Source organism: Xiphias gladius, chromosome 11, assembly GCF_016859285.1.
Source record: "Xiphias gladius isolate SHS-SW01 ecotype Sanya breed wild chromosome 11, ASM1685928v1, whole genome shotgun sequence".
Taxonomy (NCBI): Eukaryota; Metazoa; Chordata; class Actinopteri; order Istiophoriformes; family Xiphiidae; genus Xiphias; species Xiphias gladius.
Window position 1 is genome coordinate 21,413,112 of NC_053410.1, and position 23,620 is coordinate 21,436,731.

Genomic DNA, 23,620 nt, shown 5'->3' on the forward strand with positions numbered 1-23,620 from the left:
AAAGCTTACTACGTTACGCTCTTTTACTTGCAATGGTGTATTTCTGCGTTTTCGAATCAGTACTTTTACTAAAGGGTCTTAGTGCTTCTTCAACCACAGACCAAAACCACCTTTTCATGTGAGTCAGCCTGTCAGTTTGTTAAATACAGCCAGTCTTCGCTGTGAGCAGGACTTGAACCTGTGCAGTGGATGTATTTTAAGTCCAACACTTCCACCACTCAGCTCTTTTCTGGTGCAACAATGAAAAAAAAATCTTTCTTCTCATTGATGCAATCAATCGTTGATTGGTTGCCTGCTGATTCCTTGGACACTTTATGGATCATATGATCTATTAGTAAGATGAACTAAAGTCAGCAACAAGCCCAGTGCAAATCAGAGCCTCTATAGATAACATTATTGTGAGAAGAAAGAGGAAGTGTGTGTGTGATTTTGTGAAAGCATTTACCACTTTAAATGTATTATGTGCTTACTTTATCTGCTTTGTTTGGGGGCACTGGAACTTTCCCCACTTCACCCCTCCTTGTTTTCCAGCTTCATATTGAGAAATAGCCAACACATGGTCGAAATCAATAAGTGTGTCTGTGTTAGATTTTTATGTGTGTGTGAGAGTTTAGGCATATCTGAGTGCTTGTTCGAGTCTGTTACTTGCCTCTGCCCGATGTTGTGTGTGCACGCCTGTGTCTGCACACTTGCATGTCAGTGTGTGTCTGATTGTCTGTAGCCTAGGCAGTTCCTCAAAGAAAGAAGCCACTTAAAAACCAGCCACTTCTGATCAGAGAAATGTAACTGTAGAGAAGTCGGAAGAAGGCATAACTCACTACAATGTGGATTTAATTTCAGCATCTCATTTGGCATTGAAGATTGTTTCTACGTCCAGACATGTTGACGGGAAATGCAAGTTGCTCACTGATTTGCCTTTGGCTTGTGATTTCAGGAGCTCTGTTGGAAACAGTGGATAACATGGAGAGAAATGAAACTGCATCAGAGGTGAGGGGTGCACTGCAAAGGCTTTAAGATGTGTATTGCTAGCATGATGTGTATAATCCACTATCTATCTAATGTCCTTCACCAGGAAAATACGCCATTTATCAGATGTTGCTGCATATATACTGCATATATCTGTATTTGTCTGTATGGTTCTATATACTGACAAAAACAAAAACATTACAAAAACAAACAAACAAAATCACTTGGCTCAGGCATTTGGCTATAAACCTTTATTGACCGTCATGGCTATAAGTATGACCTTTATCGCTCAAAAAGTTTATTTGCATATAAATTCAGTCAAAATTTATAATATATTTTGCAGCAGCAGTTTAATGCATAAGAACAATTTAAAGAGGTCTTTTTATGAATACAGCACACACAGTACATTGAGTATTATATCGTCACACATTTCAAATTTAAATTCAAATTCAACTCTAGGATGAAATGAATGTAACTTTTTTTTTTTAAGTTTTAACTTAAAATAAAAAAAAAAAATGCACATTTCCTCTTCAGTCTAAATCAGTTGATTTTTTTCCAGAAACCCATCCGTCAGTCCCACTCTCTGTGTGCTGGTGAACAGGAGTATGTTAACAGGAGGAAAAGAGTTGTTCTGGAGTCACTCAACAGCCTGGAAATCAACTGTTCTGAAGTAAGAAAGAACCTGCTTACACTTTTGAGAAAGACCATTTCTGTCTTTTCTTTGTTATTTGTCTGTTTTTTGTTTCTTTGTTTCTTTTATTTTTTCTTTGGGAATGTGTCATGTTTGCACAGATGTTCTTCACGTGTACAGAACATGTGTTGGCCTGTCTTTACATAAGACACATGTCCATACCCTCCATGACTTATATGATCACTGTTTTTTAGTCTTATAATAACTTTTGGGCAGGCTTTAGACACTCACGGGAACAGAGTAGGCTGATATGCACCTTTTGACAGCAAATATTCTCTGTACTGCTGAAGCTATATGGTTGTTAGGTGACAGATACTGTGGTAAGTTATCCAAATGGCTGATATGATATGTGCTATATGTGATATAATATACACCGCCACAGCCACAACATTAAAACCAGTTACAGGTTTTAATGTTATGGCCTAATGGTGTATGGTGTATGTACAGTAGATTTAAGACATTTAAGTATGTCTCGATTGACCTGTTAGTTGAGACCTTATTAACTCCCCTCCTAAGTCCTTTCAAGTTTTAGCAAGCCTTCATTATACCTTAACAAGCCAACTAGTATTTCTAGAATACACGGCACCGGATCTTTTGTGTATCAGTGAGTCTGAAGCAATTCAATTAAACACATCTTTATTTAGGAATATGTAGTCTGTGAGAACAATAAAAGCTAAATTAATTGTGGTGTTCAAATTAGTTTGTAACACATTGTCTCTCTAAGAGACAAGAGCCACAACCTTAGCTAATAATGTAGGACCAACCTTAGCTGACAGAGTATTTTGATGGATGCTAGTGATCTGGTTGCCTGCTTCGCCTAGATGGTAATCTAGCCTCGCATTTTCTTCTCAGTTGTCTTTGCTCAGTTGCCTTTGCTGAGCACCAAACAGCAGACAGACACAGTTAGAGACTAGCTGGAGAACATAGTTGGCAGCTAAAAATTAATTTCTCACAGGAGTTGGTGGAGACCAAAACAGAGCTTAGACAAGAGTGAATTTTAGACTGAAAGGTCGCCAGAAACACAACCCCAAATTTATGCTGGTGATGCCAATGTGTCTGGTGGATGTGTAAAAAGGCAATTGTTTGCTAAAATATTAGCCATATCAACTGGATTTTTTTATATTATTTTTTAGAGCATGTATCTTTATTAGATAACGCCAGTAGAGAGATGACAGGAAATGAGGAAGAGAGAGGTGTACTGAAGGTACAGTTTATGGTCAGTATTTTAAACCCTAAGATACCCAGATATAGATTTTTGCGAGTTCGATAGAATCAAGTCTACATTAGTACGTACTGCCCCCAGGAAATAGCCATATATACACACTCTAAAATCAACACTGACAAAAGCTTTCACCTTCTCCCAACTACTCTCCTTTTTATTTTACCAAACTAATAGTAGGCTAACAGTATCTTGTTAGTCTATTAGCCTAGTAGCCTGTTAGCCTGTGGATATTATTCATTTGGAGAGAAAACACAAAACAGTTTGGGAGGATAATGAAGCGTATTTACTTACTTCCACTCAATACCAGCAAATCCTGTTATTGCGTCCTGTACTCTTGTGACCTGAAATGTGCAACACCAAGACTGGAAAACTCTAAATACATGTAATACTCAATACATTTAGAGATCCGCACCCGCTATATATCGAGGGAAAATAACACTCGAACATCCAGGCACTAAATGCAACTGCAACGAAGTCAGAAGAAGGCAGAAGCATCACATTTGGTTTGAAAAGTTGAATGCATTGCAATGTTTCCATTGTTTGCAATGCATATCGAAAGGGATGGAGAGTTCAAATGCCACTAATAACCCTAATAACCAATAATAACCCTCTTAAATTACCCTAACAACGAAGTGTACTAAATAGATAAATTAATACATTCTCTTATAGTTTACTAATCCCTGCAATTAGTGTAGCAGCCATCAAATGTACCATCTCTCCATCATCTCTCCAACCAGGATTCGGTTCCCCACATCGCTCTGCTGGCGTCAGGTGGGGGTCAGAGGGCAGCTTTGGGTCTGATGGGTTCCCTTTATCAGATGGAGAAGGATGGTCTGCTGAACACTCTGCTCTACTTGGGAGGAGTTTCTGGGTCAACATGGTAACAACAATCACACTTACACACATAAAGTCGAGTTTTTGTATGAATGAGAGCTGAATAGATGGATGGCTGATGGATGATGAACAGCTATCAGCGATGTGCCCTTAAGAAAGGCCCTTGACCTTGAAAGGAAAAAAAGTCTAACGATTGGATTAAACTGTATGATGCTAGTATTTAATCCTGAGTCTTATTTTATGGCATTTCTGTTTCATTGTGTGGAAAGACTCCATGAAAGTTACTTGAGTAGAGTGGAGTGTGACATGCAATACTCAGGAATTAACTGCTATATGGAATACCTTAAGGCAAACTGATTAAGGAGGAAGCAGTGCGTTAACACATTAGTAATGATCAAACCCTGCATTTGCATTTACAGTGATATAGTATGAAAGATAGGAGTGGCCATAGTTGCAATCTTTTTAATCCTGTTATCTTGAGTCACCTCATTTTGTTGAGCTCATTACGCTTAACCTGCACTCCTATTTTGGAGAATAGTTTTTGTTAAAAGCAGCTAAAAACAGAAATATTGAATAAACAACGATATTAAATTTTTTTTAAATTTACCATTCTAATTCACCACACAACATGAACTGTATGTTCTAATGCTATAATTTGTCTTACTTCAAATGTCAATTGGATTTTCAATGAAATTTACTAAACCCAAAACAGAACCTGGAAATTCTGACTTTATAACATTTAGCATGTTCACCATCTTAGTTCAGTGTGTTAGCAAGCTAATGAGCACTAAACACAAAGTACAGCTAAGTTGATGGATTTGATCTGATGTATTTGGCCAAAAACCACAGTTATGGACAAGCAGAAACTTTGATCCAGTGATAGCGCTAGATGAAAGGTTAAGGGATCACCAAAGTCATTAGGATACATGCCTAGGAACCATGAATACCTCACGCTAGATGAAATTTCAGGGGGATCAGCAACATAGGGAGGATTCATCTTCATAGGATTGTGAATATCTGTAAACAAACAAACTGACCAGGCAACCAACCAACATTGCTGTCATCACAGCCATGTCCAAATGTGGCTAAAAAATAATTGCAAACTAGGATTCCATAGCCTATAGAGTAGGGGCTTGAAAACTTTTTCACATTTTTGTGGCCTGGTAGCCAACATTGCATGGACCAGTACTGAGTCATGGCCTGGTCATTGAGAATCCCTGCTAAAGTGGACAGAGGACATTTGCTGGGGTTGAGACAGATGTTGGTGAAACAGTCAATTTAAGTTGGTTTTGTCATTTGTTCTCCAGTGAAAATTTCTCTAGTTTAAGACCCGTGTTATAAATTAGATGGTGGTGGTGTATTATTACATTAACATTTGACTGGAACAGCTTTAAACACAGATTTTATTACAGAGGTTACAAAAAATACGATTTCTCTTGACACGTGTGGCTGTGTGTCTTCCTCTGACAGGTCCATGTCCTCCCTGTACAGCGACCCGCAGTGGAGCACCAACATGGACAGAGCAGTGTCCAAGCTGTTTGGTCCTGGGGTTGAGCTGGAGCAGGCTCTGGCCTGGTTGGACGAGAGGGCAAAAGACGAGCTCTTTTCTCTCAGCGATATCTTGGGGGTCTTAACCAGTGCTGGGTTGATGAAACAGGTACCAGAGCAAAAAGCCACACACTTTTACTCCTAATTTTTCCGATTTGAAATGCAACACACTCTGTTACAATGATTGTATGGGCAGTCCTTCAGCGAAGTATCTTGTTTTTCATCAGCTGGACTTAAGGTGTCTTTCAGATGAGGCCAGTAGGAATGCCACCAACCCTTTCCCCATCTACAGCGCCATAGAGAAACAATGCTTTTCAGATGGGCCTTTAGAAGGTACATACATGCATATGCACATGTCACATTAGGGCCTAAGTGAGTCATTGATTTTTAATACAGCAAGTGTAAAATAACCTCTCTGTTTCATAGGGAAATGGTTTGAAGTGAGCCCTCATGAGGCTGGATTCACAGAGTTGGATCTCTTTATTGAAACATCTCTCCTGGGCAGCAAATTCCAAATTGGAGAGCTGCTGGAGCAGGAACCAGAGATGGACATGGTCAGACTACAAGGTATGTGTTTACAGGTTAAGCAGGTGACGTGATAGAAACAGTAGAATGTAAGAGCAGCGTGGATGTGCAATAACCAAAGATGTGAGAACCAAGGCTGGAATTTACAGCTGAGCAACAGCTTTTATTTTGAAGTATAAAAATCTTCTACATGATAAAAAGATAAAAAGAGCCATAGGAATTCCTAACAAATCTGATCAACAAGAACGTATTGATACTGTGGTTGGTAAATTACAGGCATTAGAATATGGTTACTACCATATTTGCCTTTAAATAGGCAACTCGTTGTTATACTGCCCCCAAAGGGAATAATCTAATTATTATTATTATTATTATTATTGAAAAAAGCAGCTATAACAAAATGAGCATGTTTGAAAAATTCAGATTGGGACAAATTCACCTAATAGATACATAATGTTAAAATTCTGTATATACTTTCACTTTCCTAATTGGTCATAGTTATAATCTGATTACTTATTTTGTGGCTGATTGAGTACACTTTAATAAAGGGTAAACTTTTGTTAAAATTAAAGATCAAAACAATTCTAAAATTAAAACTAGTGAACCCAACAAGGTTCATTTTACGGAAGAAACTTGCCTTGAAATTAACTTGAAAACTTGCCTTCAAATTAAGTTAAGTATTTCTCTGTATCATTAAATATTCATGAATAAATAAACAATCAAAGTATTATTAAATACGTTATTTTATAAATGTGCCCCCCCCCAACTTAATGCAGAAACCCAAACTGTTCTGACTTTGGCAGAATAATGTGTGTTCATTCAGGGTCCCATTACCCTTGGTAAGAGGCTGACTGACAAAATAGGTTTTGGGGGCCTTTAAAGGTGCAGCAAGTACGTTTTTTAACATTGCATATCATAAAATAATAATTATTTACAATAATAATTGATAGGATTGGTGGGCATACCTACATATCAGTCCTAATTTTCAAAATGTGTATACATATGTTTGTTTGTGTGTGTGTGTGTGTGTGTGTGTGTGTGTGTGTGTGTGTGTGTGTGTGTGTGTGTGTGTGTGAGAGTGTGTGTGTGTTGAAATTGTGCAGGTATTCTGGGTTGTGCGTTGGCTCACGAGGACATTATCAGAGACTTCATCCCTCCCTGGCTGAATGGTAATCACAATGACATTTTAGTACATGCTAGATGTATTTTTATAAGCTGCGGGGATAAATATCTGGTCGAGGTGAAAAAAGTAGTCAGTGCTTCATGGTAATTCTCAAATACAACATGTTTGAGTTGGGTGTCTTATCTTAAATACTTTCTCTCTTTTTGTGTGTGTTTGGTCCAGTGCCTGGGCACGTAGACAAAGTTGCTGAAGAGTACGTGTATGTAGTCAGCACCCTTGATACACTGGTGGGCGTGATCAGAAGTACCATTAAGGATCCTGTTGCTCAGTCTGACCTGAATAAGATGCAGAAAATACTAAAAGGTTGTGGTGATGATGATGATTTTGCTCAGAGGATTTACTATCAAATTGACCTCTTACTAGTTTTCTTATTAAATCCAACTATTTTGATAGCTGTAAGCTAATTCATGAAATTGCAGCTAATGATACCCAACAGGAATGCTATCAGTGTCTTAGTTTTCTGCCTAATTCAATTTTTTTTGGCCTGGGGGGAAATAATGACACAGAAAATTTCTGATTTAAAGATCCACAGTGCCTATTGGATTCTTATCTTTTTCAGACAAGTTAATTCATAATGAGTCTACGTTGCTGGAGTCAAAGAGTTTGGAGGAAAGAAAAATTTTGTTTCAGCAGTGGAGTCTGGAGCTGCTGAAAGCAGTAGCAACATGGAGCCAAAGTCTGGAGGATGGAGCTTTCAGAACACATGGTCAGTGTACAGTATGGCAGACTACAGCCAAACTGGTCAATATTATTGACAACAAACACATTTTATTAAACTGAGATGGAAACACATCTGTCTTTTTCTTGTCAATGTATTTTCCCCAGTCTCTCTGCTTACTAATAAAGTCATTCCACTGATTATGAAATGGGAGTGGGGAACAACCAGAAACTTCCTCTACCAATACAAAGGTGAGAAGACAGACCTCTTCAGCAACAATAAGAATTAACTTTAGTCTCACATTTTAACTTCAGTGTCAGAGCTATCATCAGCATGGTTTTGGGAAGCATCTGGCAGCTGTTTCTGGTGAAAAAGCTCTAAAAACACACTGCACACTGGTAGCACAGCACCAAACAGCAGACAGAGAAAGTTAGCGACTAGCTGGTGAACATAGTGGAGCATTTAGCAGCTGAAGAGCCAAATATTCCCCTCAGGGGTTAGCAAATAGTTAATATTTAATTTACCTTGATGAGGTGGCCTGATACATGACTACAAGTAAATGCTAATGCTGCTCTGTGTCTACTGGATATGTAAATTACTGCTTACTTGAGAGACTTTTTGAGAGGGTCTTTTTTTAATTCCATAATGACCCCTCAAGGACGTATAAAACATTGCCTAGTGACATAGTTAAACATAAAAAAAGTAAAGAAACAAAGATAAAATAAGTGGACAATGACAGCCCCATTGTCCAGTAATGGGCGAATCCAATACAATAATTAATAGTTTCCGCTTTTAAAAGTGGTATTAAATGGTGGTAAAAAAAAACATTCCTAAACTGAACATTTTCTGTTGTCAGATTCCACCGTTCCATCCTGCCTTCGCTCTGAAGAAATATTCCACCTTGTGGATGCCGGGATGCTGATCAATGTAGCCTACCCTCCATTTCTGGGAGATAAAAGAGACATCGACCTCATCATCGCACTGGAATACAGCGCTGGAAACATGTTTGAAGTACTGTAAAGAGCGTGTGTGTTGTGTGTGTGCACCATGGAGCTAACATTAGCATTATTAGCTAACTGTAGAGGTAATTTAAGATGAGAAAATTGATAGTTGCTGGCTAGAAATGAGAACCGACCAATAAGCTCCACCTTGCCCTGTGCAATATCAATATAATGTTAAATGATTCAAAATTGTACCATCTTACAATAAGCAATTGCTAATTGTGTATCATTAAAAACAAACGGGCTAGATTGAATACATTGAAAATACAGACCACAAAGTACAACCTTTATGCAACAAAAGTGGTCACAGGTGTGATTTTCAGTTAAGGCTAATTGTGTGAACAAGGTTATAAAATAAAATATGAACACAACAGCTTCCTCATGGCTGCACATGGCACAAGGATTATCTGTGGAAACTGGTGATTCCGGGACTGATCAGACAGTGTGAAGGACATTGTATAAAGTCAACCTTTATGGGCAGCGTCCAAGAAGAAAACCACTTCTCACGAAAAAGCACATGAAAAGAAGCCTGATAAATATTGGCAGCACATTCTTTGGCCAGATGAAACTAAAATAAATTAGTTTGCATTGGATGGAGTTCAGTCTGTTTTGGCATGGACCTGGCCAGAACCACCACAGTGACTGCATAGTGCCGACCGTGAGACATGGAGGTGGGAGTGCACAATGAATGCAAATTCATGTACCCTAATATTGAATGAAAAGATGACTCCCAGTCTCAAGAAGCTTGGCAGGAGAGGAATTTTCCAACATGACGATGATCCCAAACACACTGCAAAAATCACACAATAGTTTTTAAAAAAGGAAAAAGTATGAGTATTAAAAGGTCTCTCCAGGAATTTAGCATTGGGCTCCCATAAATTTAAGGGACTCACAAGAGACAGATTAAAAAAAGAATACATAGTCTGACTTTTAGTTACAAATATGGATCAAAAACAAAAACACAGGATCCTACATTTCCCTTTCGGGCTGGATGGTAGATCAGCTGTTTAAGATATCTCAGTATATTTTCAAACAAAATATAGGATGCGACAATACTATTTATATCGATATAGTTTGATGCTATGTTACATACACACCCGTTTCTTCTGTAAAGCTGTGCCAGTGTTTGTATTTCTCCTCTTTCACACTCTAAATACTAAATAATATATTATTACTTATTAAAAATTGGTACCTGTGGCTGCACCTCTGACTTATGACGTGAAAGATGACTGAGTAATTGAGTTCCTGAGTGACTGAGTTCCTCAACAGTGATTTGTTGCCCCCACAACAAGTTTTATGCTGTAAAACCTGAGAGTTTGAAACGCTGGTCGCCCTCTGCTCTCTTCACAGACTCTGACTCTTGCCAGAGACTATGCAGCGGAGGTGAAGAAGCCTTTCCCAGAGATAGATGATAAAATCCTGGAGGACAAGGACTGGCCAAAGGACTGCTACGTGTTCGAGGGAAAAGAGAAGGAGCCCACAATCGTTTACATGCCACTCTTCAACAGACAGAACTGCGAAGGTCTGTTACCCACACATACACACACATTTGTTTTTAGTGATTTTTCTAGTCGAAGACAGAACTGCTCTGAAGGCATGCATAATCTTAAACTTCAATTCACAGAAGCAAAGAGGAACCATTACTTTTTGGCATACAAGTTAGCGCTAACTCGTTAGTGTTTTATATAATGTTTTACACAGGGCAGTGGTCTAAATGTTTTTTCTGTTTTGTCCAACTTATAGAGGTGCTGGTGCTGTGTGACGTATATTGTACCATACTCGTGCCCTACCGTATTTGTGCCCCTTTTATACTGGAACAGTATTGGATTTCTTTCTGTTTGCTTTGAACAATGCCTGATTCTTTTTGTGACTTTGAAACCATTTCTCCGAGTGGAAGCCAAGCTTTATTTCACATTTACTCCATAAATAAGAAATTGGGGAGAAAATAAATACCCCACAAAATAGCATTTGAAGTTGTGTGTGTGATTTATCTTGGCTTCACTAGTGACATTCCCATCAGCCTCAGCTGCAACTTGTGTTCGGTTCTAATTAGCACGTTAGCACGGTGACACGCAAAACTAAAGATGGTAACCATTATACCTGCTAAAGATCAGCATGATAACATAGTGATTGTGAGCATGTTACCATGAGGACATTAGCATTTAAGTCAAAGTACTGCTGAGCCCAACAGAGCCACTAGCGTGGCTGTAGACTTGTGGTCTTGTTTTAATAGTGAAATGGTTTGATTTTGATTTGGAAGCAGCCTGATTATTCATAGTACATTAGCTGTGTCGGTCATATATTACAGACTGTGGATCTTCCTATTTCATATCTTGTGTTTGGTTTGAGTGTCAGACTGTTTAAAATGGTATGGTTTTACTCAGGTTTAGTTTGATATGGTTCATGGTGCAAAAATGCTATACCAGTCGTCTAGAAACTTGACTTGAAGAACTTGACGGTACACATCTCACCAAAAGAAGAATCTCTGAGGACCAACAGCTGTTTAAGACCAAACCTTTATTAAATATAAGCATTGAGTTGCATTGTTGACAAATCAATAGATGAAAAGGAAACTAAATTGACTTCTTAGCACTAGTTGTGCTACATACTACTAGCTAGCTCAGGTCTTCTTTATACTTTTAGCAGTGCGTCATGGAAAAGGAGGGTCACGTGTGACTTGAGCCTAATTTGGCTTCACTGTTTTCTATAGATGCAGAGGTGTTCAAGGCAAAGATGGAGGAGTTCGCCACCTTCAAGCATCCCTTCAGTGACGAGAACATTCAGGCTCTGTTGGAGATGGCGAAAGCTAACATGAAGAACAACAAGGAAACTCTGCTGAGGGAGATTAACAAGGCCATTCTCCGCCGACAGAACAAGAGGCAGGGATGGGCCTGAGTGGGAGAAGGTGTTAAGGGAGACAGTGAGGGAGACATAAAAGCACTGACAATCTCGGTCAAACCTGAACCTTACATCTCTTTCCAGCATGTAATTTGTGAGCTCAATGTGTCTGAGGAAAAAATGAGCCTCATGCAAGAACATTTTCACATTCTAGTCCTAAAATCCTCTTACTTTTTTCTCTGAGGCTTGTTTGTACACTGTAAACCATTTTAAGTTCATTCAACTGCTTCCTTAAAACTGTGAGATAACTGATCACAGATTGACATTATGAAGGAAGTTGAATAATTAGTTCAACATCGTTTTATGAGTTTTGAAACTATAAACTTACTGAGTCAAGTTAACTGAACTTGAGAAAACAAGATCAATAAACTTGAGATATTACGTTGAATCGACTGTTTAGTCACATGGACAGTTATTACAGACAGACTTGCTTTCCTTTTACATTTCCTCAGTTTAAAGAGTTGGTTCTTCATTTGACATGAATCACCTTTGCATGCGTTAAAAACACACAGCAAGTTTACATCATGTCGGTTTTCTGTAAACTACAAAAAAAGAAGGTTCTATGGCGAGTTTTAACTCTCAAACAATGCATGCTGGGAAGTCTGTTAATATGCTAGTTTTGTTTCTTTTAAAATATCATGCAATGAGTTGAGTGATCGATCAGCAGTTCACTCATTCAACTCATTATGTCAGTCAAAAGACCTCAAGTTTGAACAATTCCTATTTATAAAGTGGTTTGACATTAATACCAAACATTCGATGTTGAATTAACTTGAAATTGACCAAACTTACATATTTACATTAATGAGAAAAGATTAGTCGATTCCACTAAATTTCTGTATGATGTTTTAAGGTGTACGAGTCTTCAGAACACAAACTCTCTTAGCTGCACACATTTGGCGTAAATTGCTCATTTCACACTGATGAACACCACCTGTCTGTGAGGAAGTCTGCGTTTTTGAGATTTGATCATTAGCATAATCAAAGCCCCTAAAATTGCCATATAAGGCTGCCTGTTCCGCTTCGTTTGCGGGAAAGTCTCGTTGACAGAAATGTCATTTAACAAGAGTAAAAAGAAGAATTTCACACTGCAAAGCTACATGAAGTTAGATTAAAAAAAAAACAACCTCTTTTTAAAGCAAAGCGGTACATGACCAATATGCGAGGCGGTCAAGGGGATGACAGTCACTGTGATAGTAGGCTAGAGATTATTTCAGCCTACAGTAGGTGATGTCACACAGATGGTGATACTGGACAGCGACCTGCATAAAGACCCTGAGGCAGCTGTCGGAGTGAGAGAAATTTCCTACCAACTACTGAAATATATAAGCTGCTGTGATGAAACGTGCGATTTAAAAATACTAAAATCTAAAAGAAACTGCCAGTAAATTGGCAAGCCGTGAGGATGAGGATATGGTGAGCAGAATCATAATTGTACACCATTTTTGTTATAGATGTTTTTTAATTTAAATAATTTGGGCCTCATAGAGAATTCTTAGGGTGAATGAGTGTGTTTTCGCCCTGTGAAGAAAGGCAGTGTGTCTGTTCAGGACTCATACAACAGGTCTGGACCCCTCGTGAATTTTGTTGGTACCTAAAAGAAAATTCTAAGGACGAGAAAATTTGTGAATGCCGCAAATTCTCTTAAATCGCTCGTACCTACTACTTAAGTACAAATTTCTTCATATGCGTGAGGCCCAATCTGTGTGAAAGAAGGAGCTGGATGGATAAAAAAGGACTCCATTAAAGGAGTTTATGTCACATCTGTGTGTCAGTGTGTGTCTGAGACAGAGAGAGAGACGTGGATGGCTGATGAAAACATAACTGACTTTCCTTTCGCCCATTGCTTCTCCCTTCCAGGGTGTCTGTGCTGCGCTAGATCTTTGAAACTCTGGTTTCATAATCTAACTATAAATGGAGGAATCTCTGTCTGTCTTCATTCTTGTCTGTCCTTTGATTGTCTTGCCAACCGCTCATCCAATCGACTTCAAACGTCACGTGTGTATTGTTGAGGACCCAAGGAAGTGCAGTGTCGACTGTGAAGGTTTTTGGATCAGTGGTTCTTGTGAAACATAAAAAGAGAAACATTAAACTACAGTCCGTTAGGGCTGGGGCAATTTTCTTCAATGCATATTACTCCAGTGGTGAAATAAATCCATGTCACACCAATTTTAAGTTTTAACTCAAGTTCTTCAGTAAAAATACTGATTCTCCAGTTCAGGGAAAGGGTTGCTATGACAAAGCCAATTACACCAAATAAAACTAATGCAGTATAATACAACAGCCCTGCAATAAATCCTCCCTTCATGAGGATTATAATGTTCAGTTTTTATTGAATCTGTTTAAGAAGATGTTGATTTATTTTAATGGTCATTTTGGAGGCTGTAATTTGTGGTGCTGTTGAATGGTAAATAGTATTTTAATGGACTGCACTTACATAGCACTTTTCTAGTCTTATCTACCACTCAAAGCACTTTACACTACATGCCACTTTCAAACACACACACTCACACATACTGATTGCACAGCTATCTGGGACAGTTTGGGGTTCCTCTGCACTGGATTATACTGAGAAATGTTCCTAATATTACGTCCATCCCATTTATATGAATTAAGTGCTTTCATATGTTGATAGTTGATAGTTGATAGACAATCTTCAAAAAAAGTTTAATTTAAAGATCAGGGTAAAGGGGACAGTACAATATAAAATGCGGTTCACTTTCAACCTCATCCAAATAACACAGGAGACACATTTTGTCCTCCTCTGGGACTGAACGGAAGAATCCAGTTTCCACAGCCAAAGGCAGAATGCCAGAGCTTAACTGAGCACAAACAGACTTTGATCTTTGCTCAGTTTAAGGGTGACATATTGCTGGGGAAGGTAAGTGTGTTTCATAACATGAAATGTTCTCAGTTATGGTTTGCTTGATATTTCTTCTGACCATTTGTCATTATAATTTTCAAATATCAGATAATAAGTAACACAACAAGGCAACTCTGCAAGTTCACTTTCCCATGGATAATTATTTGAGCAATCCCAATAAAAGATTTGTTTAGTGAGTTTATTGTCCGGCATGTTAATTAATCTATTTCACAGTAGCAGCATGTCACTATTTTGCCTGACTTCACGTGGCTCCCATTCTTTATCACCATGTACGGACAGTTTTGGTACCATTTTATTCAAACTCAAAAAACAACACAATGTTCTGTTTTGCACTTTATCACTTTTTGTTTGGCTACGGCCCCAGATTCCTGCAGCACAATCGAAAATTGGACAGACACAAGATTTAAACAGTTGCATGTACATATTGTAACCACGAGTTTCACAAAGCTTAACCATATTTAGAACGGCTCCCAGAGCCCCAACAAAAAGTAAGATGATCATCCAAGGTAAAACCTAAATATTTGTAACAATCTAATCGTGAAAAAAGAACTGAACCAATATGAAACACAATATGTTAAGGTATCCCCTTTTCTTTATAATGCATGATCTGAGTTTTACCTGTATTTATCTTTGTTGCCATTCACTGCACCAGCATTGTACAATATTTACCCTGAAGAGCCTGTTCAGTCTCTACCAGAGGAGTAAGATCATCTGCAGAAAGAAAAGTACCGACTCTAAAAACAGAAGGTGTGACCCCAACACCTGCTGCTTAATTTCAACCAACCTGGTTTAGTCATTAATTTGCACAAATGCAACTGAGACTCGATAGAGAGCTTTCACAGCTTTATAAAGAATTCCCACCAATGCCTAATTTCAGTAGTTTAAAGCTAAGGAGATGCTCATTTACACTGTCAAAAGCCTTCTGGACATCTGTAAAGCAACAACAATTCCAGCATAAATGATTGTGCGAGAAAAAGCTGAGAAATGTCTCAAATAAACCTTAAACTGAGATTTGAAATGAGCACAGAGATGAATCTGATAACATGCCTTTAGTGTCAAACTCTTCACATACATCATTGGAGGAGTGAAGATAAACTAACGAATGAGAAAAAAGAGAAGAAGCCAGAGAAGAAGAGGGGGAAGAAAAAGAACAGGGGTTAGCTACAGCACAACATCCCTCTCCCTGAACCCCCCACCCCTTTCTCCTTTCCGACCTCACCCACTCAGCACTCCCCCCCGCCCCCATTCTTGCCCTTTATCCACCCCTTACCCCTTTCTCCCCCACCCCTTACCCCTTACCCGCTCCCCCTAACCAACCCTTCACTCCCCACCGCCCACCCATCCCTCCTTGTGTATGTATTACTTATAGTACACATGTAAACTGTACAATAGAGTTGTGTTGAAGTGAATTACATCTGCTTGTGTTTCCCTTTCTGAATGTAGATACAGGAGTCATGGCTCTCATCAGCTAGTACAGTATTACAGTATTAACTTTGGAGGAACAGATCAGATCTGATAATGTTCTCTTTCCATCTTTAATATGTCACTTGTTTTAGGCTTCAAGTCAACAGTAGGAGTTAATATATCACTGTGAATCATGGAGGTTTGGAAAAAGAGTCGCACTTTTCTCTGGGAATTTTTCTTTCAAGTGTGTTTGTGAATCGGGTTGGTGGTCAAATTAGTCTTAATGCCCTAGAAGAGGCTCGGGCTCAGCGGAGAGCATCAAAAATCAAACATCGTTTGGATGACGTGATTAAAACAACCCTTTCTCTAATGGTAACACCGTGAATCAACCTCTGGCCATCCAATGTCCCAAAAGTAATTTACCACTACACTTTAACAATACACTCCTGTCCACATACCTTTGTCTATTTTTAGTTTGGGGCTTTGTTTTTATGGTTTATGCTATTTGCCCTTTAGTTCAATCTCAGGGAATTGCCCTTTAACGTAGCACCGCTCAAAGGCTGACTATTACATTTATATTTGTATAAGACAGCTGAAAATATAATGAGTGGATTACTGTGAATCTTTTTAAGCTCTCGAGGATGGAGCCTATGTGTTGTCACTCTGTTAACTTTCCAGACCAGAACGTAAGGAGAACTTTCCTGCAAAGAAGATGGCAGAGGAAGGAGCAGACTGTGTGAAAGAAGGTCAGAGGCCTGTTTGTTAGAACATACTAAAGTATCTTCAAACAAAAGTTATTTTTTACCTTAACTAATTTGTTAGATAAGAAGTCACACACAAACACAGACACACACGATGGCATCCGGCATCATAAATGCTCAGAAACGCACCATAAAATGTGACAAAACTCTTCATGCAGTTTACAGCATCTGTGGACAACAGATATTTATAATAACTAATTTATAGATAAAAGCAGACGATAAATAAGACAATAAACTTTTTAATGCTGATTCAAACGCCTCCACTGGCTGGAGAGCGATTAGTTAAAATGGTTTATTGGCATTTGAAGCATTATTCCACCATTAATGTGCATTTGCTCCGTGTATTTAGTTTGCTCTTGTCGATCAAATCACCGAAGCGTTCTGAGATGCCACGTGCCAAAGGAATAAGACAGCCGTTGAGGAAGACGGATGCATGACGTATTCATCACTTTTGCCCATGTCCCACAGCTGTTCCGATCAAATGCGTAGGGCTGGTGTAAACACCAGACCGTATTAAATCACATTTCATGTAAACACTGGACCTGAGATCTACAATCCGAAGGATTTTAATCAGAATGAAAAAACCTGTGCATTTAACCTTAGCCACTGACTTAGGATGGTTGTGGTACAGGTGCAGTGTGGGTTTTCTTTTTTATGTCTACGCGCTGGCGACAGTTGTTGCCAGAAGCATTGTGTTTTCGGGTTGTCCGTCCGTCTGTCCCATTCTCATGAATGTGATATATCAGGGACGCCCGAAGGGAATTTGGAATCCAATGTTCGGCACAAAGATTCACTTGGACTCAAGGATGAGCTGATTAGATTTTGGTGATCAAAGGTCAAGGTCACTGTGACCTCACAAAACATGTTTTTGGCCAAAGGAAAACTGAGGGTGAAGTAGAATGAGGAGAAGTTCAGCAAGGAACTGGAGAGGGTAAAAAACATGTTCATCATGTACAATGAAATGCTCGGCTGGACAGAGTTGTTAGAGAGGAACGCATAGCAGGGAAGAAAGAGCTGTAATGCCTGCATGGAAGCCTCGCAGCCAGAGAAAGGCAGGAAGCAGAACCAAGTGCTGTTGGAGGAAATTGACGGCTGAAAAATGTACTGCAGAGATAATGAGCCTCGCGGGCCAGAGAAAAACTGAAGAATGAGCACAAAATATAAGTCCGGCATATAAGTCTGGCAGTATGAGAAGAAGGAGTTTCTCAAATCCATCGACAACCAGAATTCGAATGGGAATTTATTAGGTACACTAATGTGGTCTAAACCAGCAGTACTGGAGTAAATCAGTGCAGGACAGTTTGGTGTCCTGGCTCCTGTTTTGACCCCTGGTGTGAGACTAACTGAGATATGATGTGATCTGATGTGATATCCGATAAAAATGCAGGGCATCCTGAAAGTATTCGGACCGCTTCACTTTTTCAAATTTTGTCATGTTGCAGCCTTGTGCTAAAATCGTTTAAATTCATTTTTTTCCCTCATCAATCTACAATCAATACCAAAACCACTGCCTGCAGAGCTCAGAGACAGGTTTGTGCCGAGACGCAGATCTGGGGAAGGCTACAAAAAAATTTCTGCTGCATTGAAGGTTCCCGAGGGCACGGTGGGCTCCATAATTCTGCAATGCATAAACAACCAGGAATCTAGAGCTGGCCGCCCAGCCACACTGGGCAATCAGCAGGAAAGGGGCCTATTAGTGAATGAACAGGGCTCTCCCCTCCCTCAACATCCACGGAGGAACTATCCTTGAGCAAGGCACCTAACCCCCTAGCTGATCCCTGGGCGCTGCGGCGTGGCTGCCCACTGCTCCTGGGTGTTTGCTCACTGATCACGGATGGGTTAAATGTGGAGGTCATTGCGATGTATTGAATGTAGGTTGATGAGGGAAAATATTTATTTCCGCTTTTTTAGCAAAAGGCTGCAACATAACAAAATGTGAAAAGCGTGAAGGGTCTGAATACTTTCCGAATGCACTGTAAATAAAATAAATGAATAAAAAATACATTCAAAAGAAGTTCCAGCACAGTGATTTCTTTCTCATGACAACTCGTGATTTGTTTCTCCTGTATTTGCTGTAAATTACCAAATGTTTTAGTTTCTCTTTCTCACTTCATTATAATAAGCACATGACCAGAGTCATGTGCAATTGAAAGCTCAAGACGCAGTGTCTGTACCATGACACTGAGTCCATCTGCACTGTCCATGGGATTGTTATGGTGCATACCCCTGTCTCTTAAAACGACGTTGATTAATTGGTCCATACTACTTAAAAAAAAGTCGGACCAAAGAGTTTTTTTTATCTTCTAATAAACTAGCTCCAGTTCGTGCCTATCATGTATTAGCATGTATCAAATCAAAGAGGTAACCATCAGTTTTTCTAAAATAATTTGACAATAATAACTAATGATAATAATTAACCAGTGATGTTTGAAAAACCCAGTCATTTAAAAACACATACTTTTATCTGAAGATCCAGAATCCCCAAAGATTCTTTAATCATATGGATGAAAATATATCGTGTCTGCACGATGAAAACGATTTTCAATCCGTTTACCAAGTTCCACCTCTGTTCAGAATCAAAACAAAGAAAGCAGCTTGATGGCCACCTGGATAGGACACAGACCCAACTTGGAAACAGGTTAAAAATCTTTTTTTTTTTTTTATGCAGCAGATGGAATATTTTTCATCCAAGTGGTTAGAGGAGTCTTTGAGGATTCTGAAAAATACCTTCACTCCAAAGGTTAAAATGACAAACCTCTTCCGGACTCAGATTCGGGATCGGAACCAAAAACACACTTGATCAGGAGACTTTCCTACATTAAACCCCTGTGATAGTCACAGGTCACAACTGTGCAGTCACACACACAAACACCCATTAAATCCAAGTCTGAAATACTGTGTGTGTGTGTGTGTGTGTGTGTGTGTGTGTGTGTGTGTGTGTGTGTGTGTGTGTGTGTGTGTGTGTGTGTGTGTGTGTGTGTGTGTGTGTTTGTGTGTGTGTGTGTCTGTCCAGTTATACAGCATATTCCCAATTTTAGTGTTGGGACTGCTTTAGTTTACACATTAATGTATAAGGAAATAGTAGCATAAAAACAACTTATGCAACACATACTCAAGCCAGGCACATTGTTTGGAAAGAACGAACTTGGAATGGACTTATATACATTAATGAATTGGACAAACACCACCAGTGAAAACTGTGAGACACCGGGGGTCAACAGTGTAAGTGATTATGACTGTTTCAGAGGGGCTGAAGCAGAGAAGCACAACATCCTCCAGGTAAACAGAGCTGTCCCCTTGTCAGCTCAACACTTCTCAAGTAGGTGGCCTGTGGAGACGGAGTCTGATTTGATCTGCAGGCACCGTGGACATCAGCTGCCAGTGCCCGCAGTGTAAACACAGGCTCGCAACTTTAGCATCACCTCACTTTGTTTACTACCCATTTGCTGCCTCCCTTTCAGTCACTTTCTCCCATAAACAGAACCCACACATATTACACAAATGACGGTCAGCACTTTAGCCAAATTTTGATGACTCCTGATTTTAATCAGATTTTATTGACGAATCAGACAGAGGTTTCAGTTTTTCTACATCTAAACAGAGCAAACTATCTCATGCATCATCACAGCAAACTACACATGCCTTGCTGTTTTTGGTATAGTTCAAAAACACACAAAGCTGTGGTAAAGAGCTATGGTTTGAATGCTAAAAATATCTTTCCTTTAACTCACCATGGTTTTGACATCCAATTCTGTGCAGAAAGACTGGGGTATGATGAGCAAAGACACTATAAACAATTCTATTCAGACAGGTACAGTGTCTGTGTGTGTGTGTGTGTGTGAGTATGCTCATTAGAAGTGTGAAGCAGGCATGTGCTCATTAGAAGTGTGGGGGGGGGGGGTCTACAGCAACAAAATATCCCTCTCCTTTATCTCTGCAGTGCCTTCCTCTGCTTGTGGCGATTACCACCTCCACTAGAGTGTGACAAAGGAGGAGCATCATGGGAGGAGAAAGGAGGGAAAGGAATGAAAGCCAAGGCGGCAAATGAATAAGAAGGTGAGACTTCAACTCAAAGGCTATCTAGTATATGGCTGGACCACCCTTTATCTGTTTGCCTACTCTCTGTGCTCACATATACAGTATTTTAATACAGATGAATCCCAATACAGCTGTTGTCATTTACATGTTGTCAAACAATGCAACAAGTATGAAATAGTGACTGAAACGCGGCCCATGAAGACCACATGTTAACCAGCAGTCACTTTCAAGCCATTTCCCAGCTGCTGCCCTGCTCTGCTCAAATCCTGATTTTATACATCTGACAAAATCACCACACACATAAGTTAAAGAGAACGGCTGTGCTGTGATTTCGGCTATATTTACGTTAAGTAGCTAAGCTTTGTCTACAAAGTTACTAGATTTGTCGCTAGTTGCTTTTTTGAAAAACAGTCACCTAAGATGCAAAAAGTTCAATCTAGCGACAAAGCTGCTAAATGGCAACATTGTCTGTAAACGGCCCCCTGACGATGCAACAGAAACTGTTTACACAATTCATTTTAAAAGAGCCACGGCCAGTGGGGAAACTGAAACACTGGGCCGGCCAACCAATGATGTGACTTCAGCACTCAGCCACTCAGCCACTCAATCAGTCAGTGACTGAGTTGGCTCTGGCTTTGCTGCTGGGTCAACGGTGGTGGTAAAGGCTGTCATAGCACCAGTGTAGTCATTGTGCATTGACATTGTATCTACCAGCATGGCATCTTAGGCCTTAGCATGAGCCTGATAGGCTAAATAACAGGACTTTAGATACAATATATGTGTATGTGCACGACTAACACTTATGTTAAGGGCGGTGCAAGCCACTTTGTTGGACTTGCTCAATTTGTTTCTCTTACTGTTCTCTCGCTGTGTCTTCCTCAATGACCTTGTCCTTGAGAGACTGTACTCTCCTCACACACCCAACCCCACCCTATCCGTACACACACACACATACACACACAAATGCGCATACACAAACACACACATGCACATAATTCCCTCAAGCCTAGACAATCTGCTGATGGCTGAGGGAGCTGCTGGACATACACTGAAGTGACAAATGTCATTAACAGATAACCTTTTACTCTTTCTTTCAGTTTAACACTCATTTTTTAACACTAGGCAGGTCCAAGTCTAAGTCTGGACTGTACCAACTCTAGATGGATATGTTTAGAGGTGTTTACCTACTGTATGTCTGTGTACATGTATATGTGCCCTGTATATTATTACATAATTACATATTTAGTGTCCCAGTAGATTTATGACTATCCATTCTTATGGCTAGAAGCTCACATTGCAGCGAAGCTGCCCATACAAATGGATGCCGTATACACGGGGCTTTGATGTAGCAGTAGTAGTAGCAGTACTCTTCTCTGATTACAATGGGCAGTAAATGTTTTGCGGCCTGCCATCAGGATAATGAAACGGTTCCAATCAATAGCCTGTTGAGAACAAACCCTCAGGGAGGAGACAAAAAAAAGACAGACTCTTATTGATCATACATAAAATAAAGGAAGGACATTACCAAAGGAATTATCATCATGCAACACACATCGTTCTTTTAAATGTCAAATCATTGATTATCTTGCATAAATGAAATGATTGTGCAGAAGTTTGTTAGATATTGCTACATATTGAAAATGAATGTCAGACTATACATAAGTGGGTATTATCTTTAAAGACCTAATTTTCATGTTCCGTGCTTTGTTCCCTGCCTGTGACATTGAGATGCAGAATCAGAAAAATACAAAATAAAGGAAACACAACCAGTAAATGTTCCAAGCTCATAGCTAACACACAGCTTTATAGACTAAAGACTATGCTTATGCATATATGATACAATATTATGGCAATATGACACAATACTGTTTAGGTCAAAGGGTGAACTACATTTTGTGTCATTTATCATCATGAATGATAACTATTTTAACTGTTTTGACGTAAACCGCCTCTTTTTGGTATGTGACTGGCAACAACAATTTTAAAGGAATAGTTTGTCAGTTTGGGAATTATGCTTATTAGCCTTGTTGCTGAGATTTAGATTGATACCACTCTCACATCTGTGTTTGTGTCTAGAACCAGAAGGCGATTAGCTTAGATGAGCATAAAGACTGGGAGCAGGGGAAAACAGCTAAATGCACAACTTGTCCTGTTCTTACACATGCGTTTCAGTAAGGATTATACGAAATGAAATTAAAAAGACTTTTAGAAGTGCGGGCAAGCAGATTTTTTTTAAACCTTTTTAACCGTCTTTGTGCTAAAATAAGCTAACAGTCTCCTGGCTCTAGCTACGGTACAGAATTTAAGGTATTTAGTGTAAAGACATGAGAGTGGTATTGATTGTCTCATTTAACTTTCAGGTAGAAAGAGAATGCAAATATTTCCCAATTTGTTGAAGTTTTCATTTAATTGAATGTATGAAATGTTGCAAGAAATAAAGAGTGTATTAGATTCGGTCATTGCCTTGTTTGAAATGAAGAAATATTGGATCATACCGAAAAAACACATCATCCACATTAATGGCAAGCATTTGAAAAACAAAACAGGGAAATCAATCTTAATAATTTTCTTCTTTAGTAAGTTGTTACCAACTATTCTTAAACTGAGTGTGTGTTTGTCTCTGAAGTCAGTAGATATCATACAGCATGTCAGTATCATTCCCTCAGTCTCAGCAAAAGGAGGGGGGCTCCATTTTGGTATGCAAAGCACTTTGGATTTTGAAAAGCAAGCAGTTCAAGTCAGCATTAACCATGCAGATCTGAGGATCTGAAGGTAAATTCTTTCAGGCAACACACTTATACTGTTCCCCATGGTTGGAGAAGCACAAGATTTTCTTGAGTGAAGTTAAGTCAAGACCTCTGATCTGAAAAGTTGCTGAACATAACAATGAAGTCTTTAGGTTGGTATATTGGTAGGTCAGTGTAAACAAAAAACAGTTTTTTTTCAATATACAAGCTGCTTTGGGAGTCATTAACATTATATTCATGACAAATGTGTTTCCATTGCT

General features: G+C 39.2%; 1 protein-coding gene across 2 annotated transcripts; it reads left to right on the forward strand.

Moving 5' to 3' along the window:
• The first annotated feature begins 618 nt into the window (after positions 1-618).
• LOC120796120 (cytosolic phospholipase A2 gamma-like) lies at positions 619-13,675 on the forward strand. Of its 2 annotated transcripts, XM_040138515.1 has the most exons (14): positions 619-695; positions 935-987; positions 1,526-1,636; positions 3,617-3,759; positions 5,184-5,370; positions 5,489-5,594; positions 5,688-5,828; positions 6,890-6,955; positions 7,132-7,272; positions 7,529-7,675; positions 7,795-7,878; positions 8,484-8,638; positions 9,979-10,150; positions 11,339-13,675. In XM_040138515.1, the coding sequence occupies exons 2-14, from the start codon at positions 961-963 to the stop codon at positions 11,521-11,523; spliced, it is 1,665 nt and encodes a 554-aa protein (XP_039994449.1). In that variant the 5' UTR covers positions 619-695; positions 935-960; the 3' UTR covers positions 11,524-13,675. The 2 variants fall into 2 exon arrangements, with proteins under 2 accessions (XP_039994449.1, XP_039994448.1); XM_040138514.1 differs by having other exon boundaries at positions 619-987.
• Positions 13,676-23,620: the final 9,945 nt, after the last annotated feature.